Source organism: Taudactylus pleione, unplaced genomic scaffold, assembly GCF_031769625.1.
Source record: "Taudactylus pleione unplaced genomic scaffold, aTauple2 ptg000169l, whole genome shotgun sequence".
In the NCBI taxonomy this organism is placed as follows: Eukaryota; Metazoa; Chordata; class Amphibia; order Anura; family Myobatrachidae; genus Taudactylus; species Taudactylus pleione.
In genome coordinates this window covers 423,824-448,253 of record NW_028284571.1, presented here as the reverse complement: position 1 = coordinate 448,253, position 24,430 = coordinate 423,824, and the positions used below count along the sequence as shown (strand labels likewise).

At 43.4% G+C, this 24,430-nt stretch overlaps 1 protein-coding gene across 1 annotated transcript in view; it reads left to right on the top strand.

The window, feature by feature from the left end:
* The first annotated feature begins 418 nt into the window (after window positions 1-418).
* The window catches only part of CORIN (corin, serine peptidase), a 387,855-nt gene continuing 363,843 nt past the window's right edge, over window positions 419-24,430 (top strand). Inside the window, exon 1 of the mRNA XM_088475236.1 lies at window positions 419-549. Within this exon, the coding sequence (XP_088331362.1) occupies window positions 493-549 (57 nt within the window). The 5' untranslated portion in view covers window positions 419-492. The remainder of the gene's footprint in view (window positions 550-24,430) is intronic.

Below are 24,430 nucleotides of genomic sequence, written 5' to 3'. Positions count from 1 at the left end.
TGTACGTGTGTGCAATAGTAGATAATATGCATATACAATACATGTGTGTGTGTCATACCACTTGACAATTGCACACTATAGATACACACACACACACATACATATATTATATAGATAAATCGATATACCTATATAGAGAGAAAAGTCTATCTATCTATCTATCTATCTATCTATCTATCTATCTATCTATCTATCTATCTATCTATCTATCTATCTATCTACAGTATCTATCCCAATGTATTTCCCATTCCTTCTGCTAATGTAAACAGAGGAGGTGTGTCTGCAAGTGTTTGTGTTTGTGTGTGTATGTGCAGGACTGTGACCACAGCAGCTGGGGCAGCTCCCCGGACTTGTTGCTCCATCAGAGGCGTGCCGTGGGGTGTGTGCCTGGCAGGATGCTCAGTCCCCTCATCCCCAGCAACAGCAGCAGCAGCACGTGGAGGGGCAGCAGTGGTGCGGGGCAGCTGGCCGGAGATGTGTGCGCACTGAGCAATGCTGTCCATGCCAGCGGAGGAGGAGAACTACCGGCCAGTCACCTGCACCAACGGGGTAAGGGCAGCACCTTACAGTGTGCACCACAGTGCCAGCGTCTGCCTCCGATAGGCACCACATCAGCACATAGCATTTCCACTCTGCAGGTCACTCATAGATTATTCCTTATAGAATGCATGAGTCTGCTATGTCTGTGTGACTGTATCTCTCTAAAGTTTATAATAAACATGCCATGCCTATAGGCTTATTATTTGCATGCATATACTGTATACACATACACAGGGATGACTCTAGGTACATAGTAATAAATTCTGCATACAGTAATAATATATGTACCACTACAAACACCATCTATCAATCTGTCGGTCTGTCCCCTTATACAGTGCACAATAGATTAGTAACATGATTTGGAAGTTATTGCAACTCTACTTGTGATTCACATTCCCAACAGGTACCTCAGAAATAAATGTGAATATGGATCTGGATCCATAGTACTGTGAATGCATTGTACTAAATATGACCTGCTGTGTGATATACAGGCATTGTACTGAATATGACCTGCTGTGTGATATACAGGCATTGTACTGAATATGACCTGCTGTGTGATATACAGGCATTGTACTGAATATGATCTGCTGTGTGATATACAGGCATTGTACTGAATATGACCTGCTGTGTGATATACAGGCATTGTACTGAATATGACCTGCTGTGTGATATACAGGCATTGTTCTGAATATGACCTGCTGTGTGATATACACGCATTGTACTGAATATGACCTGCTGTGTGATATACACGCATTGTACTGAATATGACCTGCTGTGTGATATACACGCATTGTACTGAATATGACCTGTTGTGTGATATACACGCATTGTACTGAATATGACCTGCTGTGTGATATACAGGCACTGTACTGAATATGACCTGCTGTGTGATATACAGGCATTGTACTGAATATGACCTGCTGTGTGATATACATGCACTGTACTGAATATGACCTGCTGTGTGATATACAGGCATTGTACTGAATATGACCTGCTGTGTGATATACATGCACTGTACTGAATATGACCTGCTGTGTGATATACACGCATTGTACTGAATATGACCTGCTGTGTGATATACACGCATTGTACTGAATATGACCTGCTGTGTGATATACACACATTGTACTGAATATGACCTGCTGTGTGATATACAGGCATTGTACTGCATATGACCTGCTGTGTGATATACACACATTGTAAGGTGACAACAACAAAACATAACATGATGTACTGTAGAATGAACTGATTCCTGTTATATTGGGTCTGTGCTGTTTCTGTGTGATGTGTCTGTGGAGCCGGCAGCTACATTCAGATATTCTGTTGCACTTCTCTCAGGGTAGAGGCTTGTTGGCTATGATACAAGTAGATCTATAGGGGGAATAAGGCAGCCATCCATTGTACACTAACAGTGTATGTATGTATGTATGTATGTATGTGTGTGGGGGATAGAGCATACAGCCCCTTTGCCTGGGACCAGCTGTACTCCTGTATATGAAATAAAGGTTAGTGTGTAAGAGGATAGTGGCATCAGTGCATATGATTGCTGAATAATCAGAACTATGTCTGAAAATAGTTTCCACAAATCACATGACCCTCTTACACAGTTCATTGAGAAAATCCTAATAACTGATACTATGTAACACAACCAGATCATCTTTTATGTAATAGTATACTGTATGTGTACTGTGCTTATACTGTATGTATGTACATGTATATATTTGCATTATGTCTGTAAAGTGCTACTGAATATGTGTGCGCTACATAAATAACTGCTAATAAATAAATAATGCAAGTAAACCTTTGAGTTTATGCAGTTACCGCTCTTGCGGAGTGCTGTTCTTTTTGCATCAAGTACAGTATTAATGTATGAATGTGATAAAATGTTTTTATTTCATGGGACACCGTTCCCTAAAAAGTAAGTCAAATAATATATATTGAAGATTACCTAAAGTTTTGATTGATAATATTTCAAATTCATGAATGACTTTCTGGTTATTATTTTTTATTATTATTAAAAGCTTTACTCTCTCAACCATCACCTCCTAACAGACGATAGTAATAACGTCCCATGCATAAGCCCATTTATTATAAGTTATGAAAATTATAAGAATAATCTAAATACCAAGCAAGGGAGCCAGATGCATTTATCACAGATATGAATTTTTGGTTTCAAGTAAATTATCTAATTTAAAGAAACATATTGGCTGCATTGATAATAAAACTGACATATTTGGTTTTTAAAACAAAATAATTGAGGTCAAAATTGTAATTAGTTTTGAAACCATCATACTGCTGAATTTACTGTAGTGAGTGGGCTCAGTATGAAACAACTATTCTGTTCTTTAGGTGTAACAAATATATTAGGCTACAGTTGCCTGGGAATGTTTACATCTTATTTTTACCAATATGTTTTTTTTTCATTGAAATAAACTGGAAACTGATAATTTTACATCTATGTATAAAAGCAGCATAATGTGTCATTGGTAGAATAGTTTATTAGAGAGAGTTTCTGTACAATTTCTACATAAAATAAGCTATTTTTTCTGTTGATTGATTTATATTGTATGATTTTATTTTATATTCAGTTATCTGAGTAGATTAGTGTTTGCAGTTAAATTAAATAGATATATATATTATAAATAGGCTATGTTTCTATTTAAACTGTAATATATAACAATGTAATCTGATAAAAAAAACCTCAGGTAACTTATGTAGCCTATGTGTTTCTACTGTAGTTGTATTTTTATATGTATTATGCTATTGTTTATTTGTGTTTTGTTATTTTGTTGTTTTGAACAGCTCCAGTTTTGTGAAAACTTTGGGATTTGTTTTGAAAGGACATGAAATATCAGTTGCTTTCATGGTCCTTGTAGAGTTATCTTGGATTACTTCCCAGCATTTATCTTGACAAAGATAACAATTTGTTGTTATTATTAAAGATTTAAAATAAAACTAAAATGAAATAAAACTCTCAAAATACTATTTAAAATAATATATATTTTTTTGTAGATGTATGATCTCTATGTAAATGAAAGTGCATGCCTGTAATGTGGTAACTTCATTAAATGGCTATAAGGAGAACTACATACATTTTTTTTAAAGCATTTAAATAGCAGCGTGTATTCATTCTGATATAGCCTTGCTGGCGAATGGGTTAAACAGCTGAAATTGTGTAAACAAACAAGTTACCACAGAGTTGCAGAGAGAATACTTGGGACTGACCGATATGTAATCCTTTTTTTTTTCATGACCCCTAAAAATAACTCCCTCTCCAAGATGAGATTTCATATCCCCCCCAAATGACCGTCTACTGTGACCCTATAATGCGGAGTGGAAAGTCTGAATGTAAAAATATCTGTGTATAAATAGACAAGCAAGTCAGTAGCTGAGATATGTGTATAGTGCCGCTGCTGGTCAAGTCTCATCTCTTCTACTGAAACCCCCATGTACAATGATTGAAAGGACATTACTCTATATTTTGTTTTGTTAGAGGTTTATTTAAAAAATCACTGGTCCCCATAGCAACATTTTGTCAGGCTCCATTATGGTTAAAATCACAGCTGCCCGCCATGATTTGTTCAATCCCATAATAATACGAACGCAACATGGCGAAGTACTGTACCTACTCGTACTAATTACATCTTTCCCACATTTCACAGTTGGAAATATGTATTTACCTGAAGAACAATTAGAGACACTGCTTGTTTTTTTCTACGGGCCCCTGTCCTTTAGATCCCGTAATCGTCTCTTGAGCCACCATTGCTAAATGTATTCCTCATCATGACTTCAGTGTATGTTTTTGTCCGTTGTTGTTCAGTTACCCAACTGCTGGGTTTTTCACGTTATATTGCAGTCTGGAACTGAGTCATTCCTAGGTATTCCTGGAAAAGTACTCATAAAATTGGGCTTCTTGTGACATGCTACATGTGCTGTTGGTTGAGTGGATGACCCAGTAAAATAATATCCTTCTGTGGTTGATTTAAAGGGTACTAAAGAGTTAATGTTAACAAAAGCCCTATTTACGTTTCATTGCTGCCCTGAGAGGAATAATGTTCATTTCACATATAACCTTTTCTCTTGGGTTGTGGTTGGCTTGAAGAATTTATGTGGCCCTTGACCCAAGCAGCAGGATCTGTACACACTGCTGGGGTGTGGAGTGGTGCTGTAATTTTAGAAAAATGTCCATGAATAGGGGTATTGTATTCCTAGTTAAATAACTGTCGGCTTTGTCTTTAACCTCCTTGTCTTTTTATCATTGGGGTAGTCATTGTCTGAGCCTGAATCCATAGTCATCTAACCATACATGAACAATGGGGAGCAAATGAAAACCTCTGGAATTCGTGGCTTTCTGGACAGTTTTAATTGTCATTTATTCAGTGAGAATAGCATAAATATCATAATCCATTATTCATTCTGAACTGTATAGTATAAGCGTATGACTTCATGTGAGTCAGGCTTGCTTCAGTCCATCTGACTTCAGCCTTTGAGGCTAGAGTCAAGTCTATTGTAAGTATCAGTTTTGGGATCTGGTGTAAGCTATGTTATACAGTCTTAATTTGAAAAACCAATTCTTTGATCCTAGTTCAGTTACCTCACTGAGGCTACTGATCAGGCTTTTGATCAGTGCTGATGTACTCTAGGTAATTTATTTAGCAGTTGTTTAGTTTAGTTTTTTTAGTTATTAGTAGTTACCAATAAAGTTGTGATTAACAGTTATTTAATAGAAAATTCATCATTATCTTATTTATCGTATAGGTCACAGCTGAATATGTCACCACAGAGCAGCATATGGGCTTCCACAATGTTATGAAACTCTGTAATCTTTGTTTTTATTTCAATATAATACTATATAGCATTTTTGGAGATATATGTACATATATTTCTATTCTGCTTAGTCTGGTTTTGCCATGAAAAGTACCAAGGGATCACTCGGCGAGCTCCTGACTTAAGTGGTCTGGCATTGGTAATAGGATTATGTAATGGGAATGTCCTTGTAGCTGAATACCGTTCCTCAATCTTTTGCACATTACTCTGTGTTTTCATCGTGCTTATGCCAGACGGAAGTTGTATAACATTTTTAGGTTTACTTTTTTAATATAATCAACTAAAATATTAACCAGAAAGTGTTCCCTGCAGCTGCATTTAGCCAAATAGTTACACATTGATCTACACTTGAAATAAAGTCAGATTCTTGAACTGCCAGCATTGAATATTTTCTACACAGCTCAGTACAGCTAAAATTGTATTTAATTTGCTAATTATTTTAAATAATGTGATTATAGAAACTTACCAATATTGATATATACTGTAGTAAATAGTTTTGTTGTCTGATATAATGAGGAGGCACAGGCTGGTATAATGGGATGTGCTAGCTGCTGAAATGCTGGGTCATAGGCTGGTGTAGTGCTCAAACACAGACTGGCATAAATGCGCTATTGAGTGGAATATACACTGGTATAGGATGCAGGTTCAGCTAGTATAATTTGGTGGTTTAAATTGTCATTGACAAAAGCTGGTATTATGTGGTGTTGGGCAAATGCTTATGTGATGTTTTTGGCACAGGCTAGTATGTGATGGGCACAGGTAGGTTTTATTTAGCACATGCTGGTATTATGGATACAAGCTGATATCATGTAGGTGGGTAGTTACAAAGAGATGCTGTGGAGAGACCTGTGGGACTAGGGGAGAGTAGAAATGTCGAAGGAGATAAGACATGGTGGAGACAAAGGGAGCATACATGAAGCAAGGAAATAGGAGTAACACAGGAGGGAACACAGGGACGGCAGGGATAAGGCTGAAGAAACATAGGGACACAAAGAGGGCAGAAGTGAGGACTGGGGAAAGGAAACACATGGAGAGACCAGTAGACAGACATAAGGTAAGAGTGAAGATTGCTGTCACAGTCTGACAGCTAGACCAACGTCGTAGTGCCTTGGGAGGCTGGTACAAAGGCCATCACTATACCACCATGTCCCTGGTGCTCATTGCCAGCAGGAATCAGGCACCATAGCAGGTACTGCACCCTTACTGACGCTCGAGAATGCTCTAAAATGATGGACAACTAAAGGGCGACATAATTAGCTGGTTGTAGGGGCTGTACTATATCCTGGGCTGTTGGCTAGCTGTATTATGTGATACACTGTACATTGGGGCTATGTTATATACCTGACTATTGAAAGGCTGTATATATATTCTGAATAAATGAGGATTTAATATGTTCTCATCCTTTTAAATGTGACAGTGGCAGCTAGAGCAGGCACAGAAATAAGAGGTCACAGAGCAGATGTCATTTTGACTTCCGAGCCCCTTACTTATTGTGTGTACCATTGTACATAGTACACATATCCTTACAATAAAGAGAGATTGGGCATATATATATATATATATATATATATATATATATATTTTATATATATAATAAATACATATTTTTATTTTAGTGTAACCTGTAGGTTACAATATTCTACAAGTGCCTATAAATGTAAAGTCATTTAGTTTGTTATAAATAAGTAGATTTTGCCTTTTCTATAATCCTCCTTTATAATGTTCTGTAACAATATATTGCTTGTTTATTTTACAGTCTACATATGTATTTGTGTGTGACATTGGCATGATGCTCGTGTGTACATAAATGTAGTGTTTGGGGAAAATTAGATGGAATCTCCTTAAAGAACGTTGCATGATAGTCGCAGTATGCCCTTTAGTTTAGTTATGTGCTACTTTGCTTTCATTGAGATTAGCTGGATCTGGCAGGCATGTAATCTTTGTTTATTCCATTAGTTCTAAATATAACACAGTTCACTTGTTGGGTACTTGTCCCCATGCTCACATCGCAGATTAAGAAAGTGGCAATAGATAAAACACATCCAAAACGCATCTTTTGTACATAAGTGGTGGATCTGAGACGCTGGTGGTGAGCGACTCTGTACACAAGACAGCAACTGAGCCAGTAGCATATTTTTACAAGTCCATAGCATCCGAAATCGCAGTTGCATTCACCTCTGAATCAGCCACTTTGTACCTGGACAAACCACGATGTATTCCAAGGGGTGCAAATACGTTATTCTGCATGCAAGGTAAATCATACTTGCCTACCCTCCCGATTCGGCCGGGAGCCTCACGAAAATCGTGTACCGCTCCCAGCCCCTCCGACCCCCCCCCTCAGAGGGGGGGGGCGTTGACCCGATTCACGCTGAATTGCATCATTTTGGCCTCGCCTGTAGTATCGGCATTGTGTAGCGGGGTGGGGCCAAAATGACACAATCGCGTGGCCTGACCCTGCTCCACCCACAAATGACAGTAAGCTGTCCAGCCCCACCCCCTTACACCAGCCACGCCCTCCTGCCATGCCGATCTGGCTGCTCCCTCCCAGAAAGGGACAGCTTTATTTTTACACTGCAATTTAGACAGATTTGACACTTCTCTCCCAAATCTAAATCTCTCTGCTCTTTTGAAATCTGCCCCACCTGCAATGTAACATGGTTTTATCAAGTAACTCCTTTTTCTTGCTTATTCTGAATTGATCCCTTTGTGTTTATTCTACGTAGATTAATTGTTATTCTCACACAAGGCATTGTGTAGCTTCTGTGCCACTAGTATCACCTTCAGCCCCACTTACCCATCTGTCCCATCTCATAGCCATATTGTTATCTTTGTCAACCATTTGCTTTTTTTTTTTTTAAAAGGTACCAGTTCTCACCTAAAAAGTCCTGTGGCCAGGTTAGTGCTTCCATGATCTATAATTAACTAGCTGAAATGGACTAGTCTGGTGATACAATTCTAGGAAGCAATTCTTATTATTGATATCATATGTAAATAATCAGCAGTTTCACTTGTGCAAATGAATTAATTAAACTCCTAGTGATAATACGTTTATACAGATCAGGCAATAACGGGTCTCTAGTTCCAGGTGGCACTACTGCATAAATTTTGGCTGCAGGGTGCCATCCTATGCACCCTGTAAGCCAGATGAGGCTAGCAGAAAAAACTCTGAGGGCCAGACAAAATGATTCCGGGGGCCTTATATGGACTCAGGGCTGAGGTTCCCCATCCCTGCCAGGGGCGTATCTATAATGGGTGCAGGGCAGTGGCGGGCTGGGCCGGGGGGCAGGGTGCCATGTGCCCCCCGGGCCGCAGTGTCATGCGGGTCGCGGGCCGGTGCAGTCTGTGTCACTGTGACACAGACTGCACCACGTGTGTAGCGCTGACCGGACGGAGTTCGGTCAGCGTTACACAAGTGACAAACACACAGCCGCCAGCTCCGGCAGCTGTTTGTTTAATCAGCAGCCAATGAGAGTCTGTCAGACTCTCATTAGCTGCTGCTGCGCCCACTGCAGGAGCCGCTCCATCTTCCGGCTCCCGCAGTGGGCAATGGGAGAGGCGTCATGACGTCATATGACGTCTCTCCCATAATGCAGAGCGGCCCGGCCCGGGAAGGACAGGCGGAGGAGCAGATGGCGACGGCGGGAATGGGGATTCAGGTAAGTGTTTTTTTTTGTTTTTGTTTTTTATATTACGTGTGTCTACTGGGGGGGGTCTGGCACTACTGGGGCACTACAAAGGGGGGGACTACTACTACTGGGGGCACTACAAGAGGGATGAGGGACTACTACTGGGGGCACTACAAGTAGGGCACTACTACTACTGGGGGCACTACAAGTGGGGACTACTACTACTGGGGGCACTACAAGGGGGAGGGGACTACTACTACTGGGGTAGTACTGGGGACTACTAATACTGGGGACACTACAAAGGGACTACTACTACTACTGGGGGCACTACAAGTGGGGACTACTACTACTGGGGGCACTACAAGGTGGAGGGGACTACTACTACTGGGGACTACTAATACTGGGGGCACTACAAGGGGACTACTACTACTGGGGGTACTACAAGGGGGGTGGGGGACTACTACTACTGGGGACTACTACTATTGGGGACACTACAAGGGGGGGACTACTACTGGGGGCACTACAAGGGGGGGACTACTACTACTGGGGGGCACTACAAAGGGGGGAGACTACTACTGGGGGGCACTACAAAGGGGGGGACTACTACTACTAGGGGCACTACAGAGGGGGGGGGCTACTACTACTGGGGGCACTACAAAGGGGGGGGACTACTACTACTGGGGGCACTACAAAGGGGGGACTACTACTGGGGTCACTACAAGGGGGGGACTACTACTGGGGGCACTACAAGGGGGGAACTACTACTACTGGGGGCACTACAAAGGGGAGCTACTACTACTGGGGGCACTACAAGGGGAGGGGACTACTACTAGGGGCACTGCATAGGGGGGAGGGGACTACTACTAGGGGCACTGCATAGGGGGGAGGACACTACTACTAGGGGTACTACATAGGGGGAGGGGACTACTACTGGGGGCACTGCATCGAGGGACCACTGCTGGGGGCTCTATATAAAGGGCAATACTGGGGTTACTGCATAGGGGGGAGACTACAACTGGGGCCACTATTTAAGGGGTATTGCATAAAGGTTACCACTATTGGGGGCACTGCATGGGGGGTGGACTGCTACTGGGGGCACTATATAAGGGGCACTGTATAAGGGGCTTACTACTGGGGTCACAAGGGGCACTGCACAGGGGGGACCACTACTGGGGGCACTATATAAGGGGCTTACTACTGGGGGCACAAGGGGCACTGCATAGGGGGGATCACTACTGGGGGCACTATATAAGGGGCTTACTACTGGGGGCACAAGGGGCACTGCATAGGGGGGATCACTACTGGGGGCACTACTGGAGGCCTGCATAAGGGTGTTCTCTCCTGTGGCACACGGGGGCACTGCATATGGGCACTACGACAGGGGGCTGTCCCTAATCTTTATTTTCACTTTACATTAATCCCATATGGACCCGTCTCCTCCCTGGAACACTTGAGGGGGGGGGCGCCGTAGCACGCACATTCTTCGGGCACCCTGGCTACACGCTACTCCTCTGCCAGGGCCGCCTGCATGCATTTGCCCCCCAGGCTAAAAGTTGCCAGCCAGCCCCTGGTGCAGGGTGTGCGGGGAGCTTTCATTGTTGTGGGTGTTTCTGTGCTTACGATGTGCGTTGCGACTGAGCGCTCGTTTTGCATATTTTCAATCACTTTGGGTGCAACCGATCGCTCCCGAGCGACTGCCTCTGAATGAGGTCCAATACCCCATAATGACAACGTGTAACATTTTTTTTTTTAGATTTTTGCAAATTTAATTTAAAAAAAACTAAGAAATCACATGTACAAGTATCACAGCCTTTGCTCAATACTTTGTTGATGCACCTTTGGAAGCAATTACATCCTCAAGTCTTCTTGAATATGATGCCACAAGCTTGGCACACCTATCTTTGGCTAGTTTCGCCAATTCCTATTTGCAGCACCTCTCAAGCTCCATCAGGTTGGATGGGAAGCGTCGGTGCACAGCCATTTTCAGATCTCTCCAGAGATGTTCAATCGGATTTAAGTCTGGGCTCTGGCTGGGCCACTCAAGGGCATTCACAGAGTTGTCCTGAAGCCACTCCTTTGATATCTTGGCTGTGTGCTCAGGGTCATTGTCCTGCTGAAAGATGAACCGTTGCCCCAGTCTGAGGTCAAGAGCGCTCTGGAGCAGGTTTTCATCCAGGATGTCTCTGTACATTGCTGCATTCATCTTTCTCTCTATCCTGACTAGTCTCCCAGTTCCTGCCGCTGAAAACCATCCCCACAGCATGATGCTGCCACCACCATGCTTCACTGTAGGGATGGTATCGGCCTGGTGATGAGCGGTGCCTGTTATCCTCCAAACATAACACCTGGCATTCATGCCAAAGATTTCAATCTTAATCTCATCAGACCAGAGAATTTGTTTCTCATGGTCTGAGAGTCCTTCAGGTGCATTTTGGCAAACTCCAGGTGGGCTGCCATGTGCTTTTTACTAAGGTTGGCTTCTGTCTGGCCACTCTACCATACAGGCCTGATTGGTGGATTGCTTCAGAGATGGTTGTCCTTCTGGAGGGTTCTCCTCTCTCCACAGAGGAATGCTGTAGCTCTGACAGTGACCATCGGGTTCTTGGTCACCTCCCTGACTAGGGCCCTTCTCCCCCGATTGCTCAGTTTAGACAGCCGGCCAACTCTAGGAAAAGCCCTGGTGGTTCCAAACTTCTTCCATTTACGGATGATGGAGGCCACTGTGCTCATTGGGACCTTCAATGCAGCAGATATTTTTCTACAGACAATTCCTTGGACTTCATGCTTGGTTGTGCTCTGACATGCACTGTCAAGTGTGGGACCTTATATAGACAGGTGTATGCCTTTCAAAATCATGTCCAATCAACTGAATTTACCACAGGTGGACTCCAATTAGGCTGTAGGAACATCTCAAGGATGATCAGTGGCTCCTACAATGGATGTGCTTAGGAAACGTGGAGGCTTAATGATACTATACCTTGGATCATGGGTATAAACAGGAGTGTAGACACACTAGTGACAATGTAGGAACCACAGGCTAGTGATATGCATGGATACTGAACTGGAACTGGATTGAACAGACCTGGTCCAATGGGTGACCCCTCGCCTAGTGAGCTGTGATGGCCAGCAAGACCAGGGATACAGTCCAGAGACAAAGGTGAACTCCGGGACTCAGAATAATATAGCACTGGTAGATGGAAATCAGAACTCAGGCCAAGAATCGGAGTCTAATGTAGCCCGAGTACAGCTTGAGAAAGCTGTAACTTTGGTACTGCTCTGACGCAAGACCTGGAACCCAGTGAGTAAGTCTGAAACTGAGAGTCAGGATTACTAATACAGCTTACTGAACACCTCAGTGTACAGACCGTATACTGTACACTGAACCCTAGCCCTGGAACCAGCACTATTCTCTGAACCAGCCCAAGACACCAGCACGCAGCACAGGGAAACCAATACAGGGTCAGCACAATAGTATAACCAAGTAATCTGAATAACACAGAGCATAGAGTAATATAATATAGGTAACCTGCAGGCATTGTCCCAGCGGCACTGATGTATAGCGGAGTATATGGGGATGGTCTAGTGGCAGATAAAATGAAAACTGCGGCTGCATATGCCGGCTAAGTACTGAGGAGAAGCAGGTCTGTATGCAGCGTGGAACCTGCGGTGCTGACAGATAGTATAGAGGTAACAGCAGTAAATAGATAACTCTGTATGCAGAGTGGAAGCTGCGGTGCTGACAGATAGTATACAGGTAACAGCAGTAAATAGATAAGTCTGTGTGCAGAGTGGAAGCTGCGGTGCTGACAGATAGTGTACAGGTAACAGCAGTAAATAGATAAGTCTGTGTGCAGAGTGGAAGCTGCGGTGCTGACAGATAGTATACAGGTAACAGCAGTAAATAGATAAGTCTGTGTGCAGAGTGGAAGCTGCGGTGCTGACAGATAGTATACAGGTAACAGCAGTAAATAGATAAGTCTCTATGCAGCGTGGAAACTGCAACACTGGCAGAAATGGCTGCGGATGGTATCCAGCAAGTCGTCCTTGAATTAGCAAAGGAAGTCATAGGAGACACAATATCAGAATACAAGGAATGAATGCTGGAGCCTAGAAGTATCCTGGGAAGGAAACCATTGTTCAAGCCATGTGCTGACTCCAGGTGCAAATTTAAATAGCAGACAGTCCTTCCCGACTGGAGCAGAGGATCAGGTGAGCACTGCTGAGCTGCTCAGGTGCATAAGGTAATTGCAATGGAATGTTTCTGCATAGGCTGGGAGATAGCAATGAAGGAGTGTCAGAAATGCTAAGACCTAGATTGGTTTGCATTGTGTGGCCCTTGGGAGCAATCAGCCTTTTCAATGTTTTTGTTTTTCTTTTACCTCTCCTGTATGGATTACGTTGGACAAATACAGGATTTTAATGTATTTTTTTGATGGTATTTAAATCAGATTTTTATATATGGTGCAATAATATTTATATTAATATAGGGGCGTTATTTCCATGGGCAATCAAGTGTATTTAGCCTGGATCAGAAGCAATCATATATTATAGATTTAAGAATGAGGGCAATCTGTTGTTTTGCTGTTATAAAAGGTATTGCTTGGTACTCAGTATAAGGTAACAGTACTCTCCTAAAGTTACAAGGTGATACAATATGGATAGTAGCTCCCATTTTCTGTACGAGCCTTCAGATGCTTATTTTATCCATTTCTGAAATTATTTCACTGATCACTTCCTGTTTCCGGAACTATTTCTAAGAATTAAACAATATAATGACATCTAATACTGCTTTTATACTGACATTCCGGGTCTGACCCGGAGGTTGGAACAGTGTTCCAATCCGGATCAGACCCGTAATTTCCGTTGAAGCCGGCCAATCGGCAGGCATGCGGTACAATCCAGGTCACCGTGACCCGGATCATGCCGTTTACACTGCAGGGTTTCACGGGTTATTCCCGTGTTAAACCCTGCAAGTTACCTGGGTTGGATTGCCGGGTCACTCCATCCGGGAATCCAACCCTGTACTCTTTTACACCAAGGAGCTGCAATAACCCGGGTATTAGCTCTGGTCTAAAAGGGGTATAAGATGTCTCTGTATCATCAGCATTCATGCATTCACTTAGAGCAGCTCTTGTGCACTGATGAATGACAGACGTCATTGCTGATTCTCCTCTCCAAGGTGCATACAGGTAATACAGTACTTGCCTACTTTTGAAAACGAGTTTAAGGGATAATATTGTTGGTAGAATTTACTACGTGGAGGCGTGTCATACTCCAGCACCACCTATGGGCGTATCTATGCTTAAATGCTTGTTGTGAGATATACTGTATCTATATAACATTAGTAACAACATATTTTGGGAAATTTTGCAAGTACTGATACTAACATTGCTGCCTGCAGTACTCGATTTATTGTTTGCAATTATTCACTGTGAAATTTAGTTTCTTCTCACGCAGCACAATATACATGATAAATGTGACGCCTATGCAATAAGTTCCAAATGCAATTTGACTTTGTGTGAATTAAACCCTAAGCAAATATTTCTTGCCGATTCAACTAAGAATATTTGCAATGTATGTTTTGGGGGGCATATTTATCACGATCCTCATCTAAGGTGCGTTTGGGATAGGATAATATAGCTCAAATTAGCAATGCGATATTTGAATACATCGCAAGGATGTATTAAATATCGCATGCAGGGACAGAGACTTGAGATACTCTGTCGCTGTGAATTCTCTCGCCGCACTTCTCAGGGTATTTCTTGCAAAAAAATACCCTGACAATGTTACCACACATGCACCGCCGGCTTCCCCCCCTCCCACCGCGATTTGGCAGACACACATGGCTGATTACAGAAGCCTGCACTGGGCCTGCTTTCCCTGTCAGTAGGCAGGGAAGGCTGAGCTGGAGTAGGTGAAACAGGGGGAAGCCTGTATAACGCCATCTCCAGATAGCTTTATTATCTCGGGGCTCGTTCCCGGTATTACATTTCTTTTATGAAATCTGAAACAGAAATCGTATTTTCTTTTACAAGTATAGGAAATGCAATCTGCTTACTAAAAAAATGCAAATTTAAGGGCTTGGAGTTGCTTTTTACGCATTATATAATTATTGGCTGTTCTGTTTTGCATACCTTTATACCTCCAAATCATTACAGACTCCAGATACTGTAATTAAACATCACTTACTCCAATCCGAGGAATGGATTGTTCTCTGTAATACTGCACCATACTTATCGGTTACATGAGCTACTTTGAGGAATTGTGTTTGGGATCCTGATATTTAAACAGGCTGCTTATAGTCCATCACAAATTGCTGTATTAACCAGCTACATAAAATATACTTACCTTTAGATCGCATTGATCAAGGTAGCTATTATTTTGATGTTCTATTTTACATACAGTATATGTTTTTCAACTACTTTTGAAGCTTTATTTCACCTAAATACCATTGGTTTGTCACATATAATAAGAAATTCCAGACTTACTTTACTGATCAACTTTTGTTAAAAAATGGATTTTAAAACTTTTTGCTGTATTGTCCTTTTTGTGTTTTAGGTCACAGTGATGCACTCACATTGGGAGTAATATCTCCCCCTGAATTTTAACTAAAGATTACTAATAACATTTCTTACCCTCAGTCAGAGGGCCAAATTCAATTCAATGCGAATCAAATAGCACCTGGTAGGAGCTCGGGCACTTATGTCGGAGAATGCCGGTTCTCACGACTAAACACCATGTTTAAGGTGCGAGAACGGGCATTCTCTAAACTAACAGCGCGCTGAATTGAATAGCTCTGGGCGCTCCTTCCTGTCGCTATTCAATTCGCGTTGAATTGAATTTCGCCCACAGCTCACACTAGAAGCCAGCAGCAGAGGCTGTAACTCTCTGCAGCATATATACACGTAAGAAGTTACAGTGATCATCCTGCTGGGGCACCACCAAGGAGCTCACGAGCAAAGGACAACCGAGGCTTCTAAGTATTAACAGCAGTCACAGTGGGCCGAATTCAATTAAACACAAATTGAATAGTGCCGGGAAGCATCTCCCGGAGCTATTCAATTCAGCGCGCTGTTAAGCCCGACTGAAGGATTTTTCTCGCACCCCTCCTGGGGTGTGAGCAGAAACCAGCAAAACTGCTGGCGCAATGCCCTTTTCTGCCCTTAGCATGGTGGAAACAGCATCGCGCCGGGCACTTATGTCAGAGAATGTTGATTCGCGTGACTAAACACCATGTTTAAGGTGCGAGAACAGGCATTCTCCGACATAACAGCGCGCTGAATTGACTGGTCATCTGCATCTCCTCTCTGGGCTTCTCCTGGAGAGGAGACAGCAAAAGTCGGCAACTATGGTGTAGCATTTACAAAACCGCAACAAGCACCAACCCGTTCGTGAATTTGGAATTTGATTGAGTTACTATTCGTCACTGTGAGGTGGCGAATAGCAGGTGACACTTACCTGCTTCCAGCTGGTGAGGTCCCCCGGCGTCTTCCTCCGGCGCTCTGGTCCGTCCTCTGGCTCCTGGGGCTGTGCAGACACGTGTTCTCCCAGCAGAACACAATAAAGTTTAGTAAAAAAAGAAATGTTTTTTTTTTTCTAAACTGTACTGTGGGCTGCTGGGAGAACACGTGACAGCACAGCCACCGGAGCCGGAGTCGCTGCAGCGGGCAGGTAAGTGCGGGGACGGGAGGAGGTGAGCGGGGGGGGGCACAAAATTACCGCTGCTGTAGGCAGTGCTGCGCATGCGCTGGTTTTACGAATGTAACAGCACATGCGCGGAACGGATTCCAGCTGTGGTAAGTTAGTGTAGATAGAGATAACTATCTATTTCCCGAAAAGCTGTCATCGCAAAAATGACAGCTTTTCGAAATAGATAGTTATGGAGAGGAGGAATGATGAATTCCTCCGTTAATTAGGTTTAGAACTCCATGCGAGTTCTAAACCTAATTACCTCCAGAGAGTTTTAAGGTATGATGAATAGGCCCCCAAGTCTTTTATTATAGTTAAATTACTCCAAATAATTGAACACCACTTGTCTGCATTTTGTTATGGTTTATTCAGATTATAAGAACAGTAGGTTCCCTACAATGCTATATGCTATCCTGTCATTTTAAAATGTACCATTATTTTATCCTGCTTATTATACTCGGTACATTAATCGTCCAATGTATTGAAATTTACATAATAACATTTCTCTGCATCTCGTTTCATTAAAATGATTACTTCTTCTAATCTGGTGTAGAATATTGTTTCCCCTCTTTACTATTATATGCAGACGTGACTGTGTGGACATGTGAGCTTAATCTGATGATACTTATTTTTGTAGCGTTGTTATGCTCTTATGAGATTTGTGTTATTATTTGTATGAGATGTAAATCATTTACATGATTTTTATAAAAATGGAAACATATTTTCCCCATGTGTCATTTATCTTGTCAAAAGCTTTTAACTTTAAGGCCCTCATTCAGAGCCACTCGCTAGCGGCAGTACGCTCGTTCCGAGCGATGTTCGCACATCTGCGCATGCGTACGGTTTTTAGTACGCATGCGCGAACCAGTCAGTGCGGCCGAAAATCGTTGGTACGCAATATAGCGAGGGCCTGCTATTTTGAGTGACAGAATGAGGCGTATGTGGGTGGTAACAGGGGAAGGTACTTGAAAACGGGGAGTGGAGATCCGAACGCAGGCGTGCTTAAAGGTCAAAACGGGCGTTTTAAGGGAGTGCATAATTAATACAGCAGCGTCATTGACCACGTCACTTGGTTTTTTTCAACTCAGAACTGCTCGCAAAATAGCGGTTGAAAACACCAACCACAAGAATAGCGAGCAGTTCATACGCTGTACGATGTACTCGATTAATCTAATAAATAGCGGACATGACGTATGGTGCGTGCGGCCAGGGGGCGTTTTTATCAAATAAACGAGCGTATGTTTTGCTCGCTCGTTCAGACTTAGAGGTGGGAACAGACTGCAATTTGCGAACGGATCATTTGAATAGCCACCCCTTGTTTTTGAACGAACGACCACAAATAGCGAACGGCTCTGAATCAGGCCCTAAATGTATTATGTAATACATCTTTTTTTTGGTAACCTTGCAGGAAATGTTAAAAATATGTAAAAAACAAAATCCATATATATCATCCCAAGATGTTAAATCCATATGATGTTTGCAAATAATCTAAAGCAATCCAGAAAAAAATAAGATAAAATAATGTATAGAGGATTATATAATTATGGCAAACTTTTTATCTTCTGGGGGGCATCAAGGCGTAACGGAGGGGACCATACTGATCATGCTTGTGCACCTTAGCTCCACCCACACCCCTCCTCTGGCAGTATCCCTGCCCAGCAGCCAACAATGTTAAACTACAACTAGTTGTCTCCCCGGGAGGTAGTTGAAATGCCGGCTGTCGGGATACCGGTGCTCTGAATGTCGGTGCCGGAATACTCGAATATCAGAATCCCAGCACCGGCATCTCGATGGTATGTAGTAGGACTAGGCAGATGGAAGGGTTAGGCACTATGGGGGATTAGAGTTAGGCACTAGGGGGGAGGTTAGGTTTAGGGTGCATGGAGGGAGGGTTAGGTTTAGGGGTAGAGGTTGGGTTAGGGTATTTTAACCTGTCTGGATGCTGACATCGGGGTTCTGACTGCCGGAATCCGAAGTGCCAGCATCCCATACCCAACCTGTCTCCCCAATGAGTATAGTTTTAAACATAATTCAGGTTTTTATTTATTACACTTAGGGATGGGCATTGAAGATCAGTCTTTTAAAATGATAAATCTTCATGCCCTATTCATCACAATTTATTTATTTTTATTGATCCTAGAGGCATGATGTATCAATAGTATCAATCCAGAAATCAAAATGCTGGCAGCAATGATATCTTACCTGTTCCCTGGCGTCTTCATTGTTACTGCCAGCGTCGTAGCTAGACGGCAGTGCGCCCTGTACAGCACTGTCGTCCCTCTCCACCCCCTCCCCCCCCCTGAGCTCTTACCCTAACTTCTGAGGGGAGGAGGGAGGGCGGGATCTTGCGCCGACTTTCAGTGACCACTGTCCGGCGTGCACCACTGCCGGAGGTCTCTATCTGCAGACCTCCGGCACAGAGAAGTATGTGGCCGGTGCCGCTGGATGATGGCGCCCGGTGCTCATGACCCCTCAGCCCCCCCCTAGATACGGCCATGGTTACTGCACATGCACGACCTTTTCCAAAAGGCCCCCATATATCTGCGACGGATCGTTGCGATGTAGCGATGGGATCGGAAATACCGTCCGGCGGCCATCGATGTTCCGCGATACGTCGCAGGATCTGTGAAATTCTACATGTTAAATTTCACCGATCTGGCAATCACAATAATTTTTTGATCGTGATCGGAATATCTGTGAAATCTAACATTTTGGATTTCACCGACCCTGCGATGCCGGGTTGCATGATCGCTACATCGCGAGGATCCATTGCAGATGTATGGGGGCCTTAACTCCCCAACTGCGCAGGTGTGTGAATAATATCGATCAGGGAGAAGATCGTTATAATTTTTTCTTATTATTCTTTGTATTGAATACAAAGATGATAATCGCATTCCGATACAATCGATACGGGACTGACAGTATTTCATGATAAATAAAAGTAAATTTACTAGTTACCTCCATAAGTTTTACATGCCTTAGATAATGAGTATTTAAATAGTTTTAAATGATATCCTGTCCATAGTCACATCACATTGGGGGAGAGGTGCTCTCTCTTTCTGTATGACATACGGAAACGTAGCAGTCCAGCATGAAGTTACTGTTACTATTATGTGAGGGTGTCTTGATGTGTTCTGCATCCAGCATATTTTCAGTATGCAATTTAACCTACCTTAGGGAATTACACTTTTATTGTGAGCGGGTTATTTTACAGGTTTTATTTTAAAGTTTTTTTATTGTAGATTCCTGTGTTAATAAATTGTACCGAGGAGAATGCACTAGATGTGCTTTTTTATCCTGTTTTTTTGTATGCTCTATTCTGGATACTTACAGATGTGTCCACATACATATATCCTCCATGCGCTAAGTCGTGCCATACATAACGTGAGAGCTCCGTGTGCCTTGGTAGCGCCAAGCGTCTTTTTGTGCGACTTTCTACCTTCAAATGTGTCTTATTCACACAGCCGCTGACACTGTAACGTAGAGTTACGCATGCAGATACACCCGCAGTCGCACACAGAATATAGGCATGCTGCATATCATTTTAATCAGCAGGAGCTGCTTGTGCTATCGATTTACATCATTGTGTGAATAAGACGCATTTAAAGTAGGGATGTGCAGGCTCGGATAGGTTCGAGTTTGCACGTTGAGTTCGGATTTTTCCCTCCAAAAAAACGGAACTCAGAAAGAGGCTAAACGTCATCTTACATGGACGAACATCATCATTCCTGGACTTTTGTCCAGGATTGATGATGTTCGTCCATGTAAGATGACGTTTAGCCTCTTTCTGAGTTCCGTTTTTTTGGAGGGAAAAATCCGAACTCAACGTGCAAACTCGAACCTATCCGAGCCTGCACATCCCTAATTTAAAGGTACCGAGTTACGCCACGACTTGGCGTGATTAGAAGGGCTGTTTAACGCGCAAATAGGCTAGATGTATGTGGACACGTGTATGGGAGTGTGGCTGAACCATTGGAGCTATTTGGAACAATCTAAAGCTACCTTTCCAATGCCCACTAACATTCTGAAATGATTCGAGTACAAAATTAAAATGATCACAGAACAAAATTCTTAGACAATATTACACAATATAGTTTTATTCTTTTCTATATGATATATTGATTCCATGAAACGATACCCCACTCCTCTAGTGATTATATCAGCGTTACACAATTGGGGTGGATCATGTAAGCCAAATTGGTTCTCTTGCATGTAATTTCACCAATGATTAAGTAAGGTGATTGTGACCCTTTCTAATCCATACCAAAAGTTTTTCTGTCACGTCTGAAACTGGAGAAGAGGACGTGGTGGGCCTAAGTTGGGGAAAGAAACGGAGACGAGGGGCCTGGATGTACGTTCTCCTCATCCACAGGTCTTGAGTGTTGGCGAGACCTGGGCAAAGGTGCGGAGTCTAACCCACAGGATGGTGTTCGCCAGTGACCCCCCCAATTGGGATATGGGCTTAGCTGCACCCCGTGAGCAGGTCGTGGTTCTTTGACCAGGTACCCAAGCCCTGCAGGGATAGAGACACTACACCCGTGGCCCAGTGAGGATATGCCTGTTAGGCACAACACAGTCCCTTAAAATACTGTATAGAAAACACCTTGACATGAAGATCAAAACGTCAATAAGGATTTCAAAGTGGGAAGCGACTCACGGTTACTTGAGACGTCACCAGAGATAGAAGGCACACGGGTAGAGGTGTTAAATGTTGTAGCACGGATGTCCACGGGAGACGTGAAGCACACAGGTGGGGATGGTAACACTGCTGCACGGGTATTCACCAGAGACGTATAGGCACACAGGTAAAGGTGGGTACACTGCTGCACAGGTATTCACCAGAGACGTAAAGGCACACAGGTAAAGGTAGTAACACTGCTGCACGGGTATTCACAAGAGATGTTTAGGCACACAGTTAAAGGTGGTAACACTGCTGCTGTACGGATGAATAGGAACCTGGACCGGGAACTCACTAAGGCACGCTAGGAGACAACCGTTGTTCAGGCAATATCCCATAACCTGTGGGACAGTTTTATACCCAGGGGAACCCTTAGACAGGTGCACAGCATCAGCTGGAAACGAGCCTATCAGGAGGAAGGATCCAGTCACATGGGCCGACTGTCATGGCGGCGCCCATGTCCGGATTTGTGATGCCGGACACCAGCCCTCCAGGAAGCCACAGCAAGCGGGGAGAATCCTCAGCTTCTCCCCCGCCGTCGCGCAGGCCGACCGACCACCCAGGAGGAAAGGGGAAGCCGGCGGTGCGGTAAGCGGGCGCCGATCCCCGGCTGAGCCCTGACAGGTTCCTGTGGATTGCATTTCCGAATTGTATTTTTGGTTTGTTTGTTTATTTATATGCTTTGCATGGAGTTACTGCACTAACATTCAATCTTACAGAAATGTTATTGATGAGGTGTGTTTATTAGGTAGTGCTGGTGTCTAGGGTGGTCATTGGAGGAATTTGTAGAGGGGCATTGTGGACCTGGCATTCAGGACAGATTGATAGATGCATGAGGGGAATGCCAGATAGGAGGAGGTTGCAGTAGTTAGGAGATAATGCATATAAGTACTTGATGAGCTCTGCTTTGGACATGTTCCTATAACAGAGACACAATAGATCACAAAAGATAACAGAGTAAGCATAGAGCTAGTACTGGACGTCTAATGAACAAATTAGGTCACAGAAGTACTGTAAGAAATGTAGAGACTTATCTCCTCGCCAGACAGTCAGGGTCCTTCTGTGCAGGCGTGACCAGAGTGTAGCTTCTACAAAGCTGTAAAAACTGGGGGGAAAAAATAATAAAAAAAATAAAATAAATGAATTTTAAAAATGCTTTATATAATTTAATTAAGCTCCCCCCTCCCCCTATATCACCACACTGAAATGATTGTGATGGTACGTGTATTGCCGCAATAATTGTTAATTAGGCTTCTCCATGCTTTCTGGAGGAAGCCAGGAAAGCTTTTTTCGGGGCTTGGTAAATAGAGAGAAGCCTGGATTGAGAGGTTTCCCAAACTCTGCCATTACAGCCCATGTTTTAAGGATATCCATGCTTGAGTCCAGATGGTTAAATTAAATTGACTGAGGTACTAATTAAGTCACCTGTGTTCAAGCATAGAAATCCTTCAAACCTGGACTGTAATGGTGGAGTCCTGGGAACCTCTGCCCTATGGTAAGTAGACTCCTTAGACCTGGGAGCACAGTTGTTTTTATGCACCAAGATGCAATCTGTATTCTGTGTCCAGCATGATTTTCACTTTTATTGTCACCTAAGTGGCTGCCAGCACATTTAGGTGGATCGGCGATCTGGCTAATAGATGGTCTGGAGTCCGTATTATCCATTAGCCTGACCCGCCTGAATTTAAATGTATTTTATGTCTGCGGTTGCCCCGGAGCACCCCCTAGGTTCGCTCTGCCAGGCCCGCCCATGACACTGCTGCACTGGCTGCCTCAGCCTGCCTGTCACAGGCGCGGCGAGTGCAGCTGTAAAGGCATTTAGAAAGCAAGCAGTGGGGATGGCACCTCTCCAGCCTGGCACCCCTCTGCAGCGCTACACTACGGACTGCATTGGATGGAAAGATAGCTTAATGAGCAGATCTTAGGACCTGATTCAGACCCGGTCGCAAGGCTGCGTTTGCACCCAGCCATTAGCAGCCTGAGTATGCAAATTCCGTGATGGCTAGCAAGACATTAGCACACCCACTATGTCTTGCCATGTGATTGTGGTATGTTTTTAGAAGCCCACCAGCCTGACACAAGACGCCCACTTTCCATTAATAACATAAGTCATCTCCAGGAAATGTATTAAACAATCGGTAACATCGGACCCATACGCAGCACTTGTGGCTGACCATACCCTACCGCAAGCACTGCGAGTGCCGCTGTGTGTAATTCAGCCATGTGACATGTCTGCTGATGCTGCGTCTTAATTATGCACACCCCTGAAACGGCGTTCAGAGGCATGCCAGCGTTCGCTCCACCACACCTCCGTTAGTATTGACCACCCCGGCACCACCCACAAACGGCACGTCCTGTCACTCATGCTTGTAGAGCTCTGCCTCCATCTGTGTACAGGGTGCGAACGCTTCCCGATCGCATGGACTAGTCCGCACACGTGCACTGTGTCTTGTACGCATGCGCAGATTGCAAACATCGGCAGGCTACATTGCGAACACAGCCTAGCGAACGGGTCTGAGTCAGGCCCTTAGTACGTAAGCTACTGCAGCCAGATGCCAATTCGTATGGGACTGTGCCCTACTTAGAATTACCCTCTGTATCTTTATGGCGGAAATAATAGAAACCAAACCAAAAAAGATCCCTTACTTGTCCACTATATACTGGTTAGTGAGCAGTTGAGAATTCTGGAATCAGCTCTGATCTCATTAAAATGTGTCTGTTTTTCATTAATGTTTATGTCTATTTCTAGTCTAATCTTACCTCATCCTGTTTAATAATTAATGTTGCCATTTTATATTTGCCCATTTCTATTGAAATGAAAAAGCTTCCCATTGATCTATTAGTTCTAACATTTCAGTTGTCTCAGAAAATTATTCACGGTTTGTAATTAATAGCATATTCATTTATTTACGCAAAATTGATTTGTCCCAGATTACTCCTGTGGGATTGTCTCATTACTGTAGTTTAGGCTCACATTTTAAAATACACACCACTAAAGTACAATTGATTTGTCTAAGCATGAACGTCCAGAAACACCTAAGTAGAGATCCGCAGAGATTTTCTGGTACTT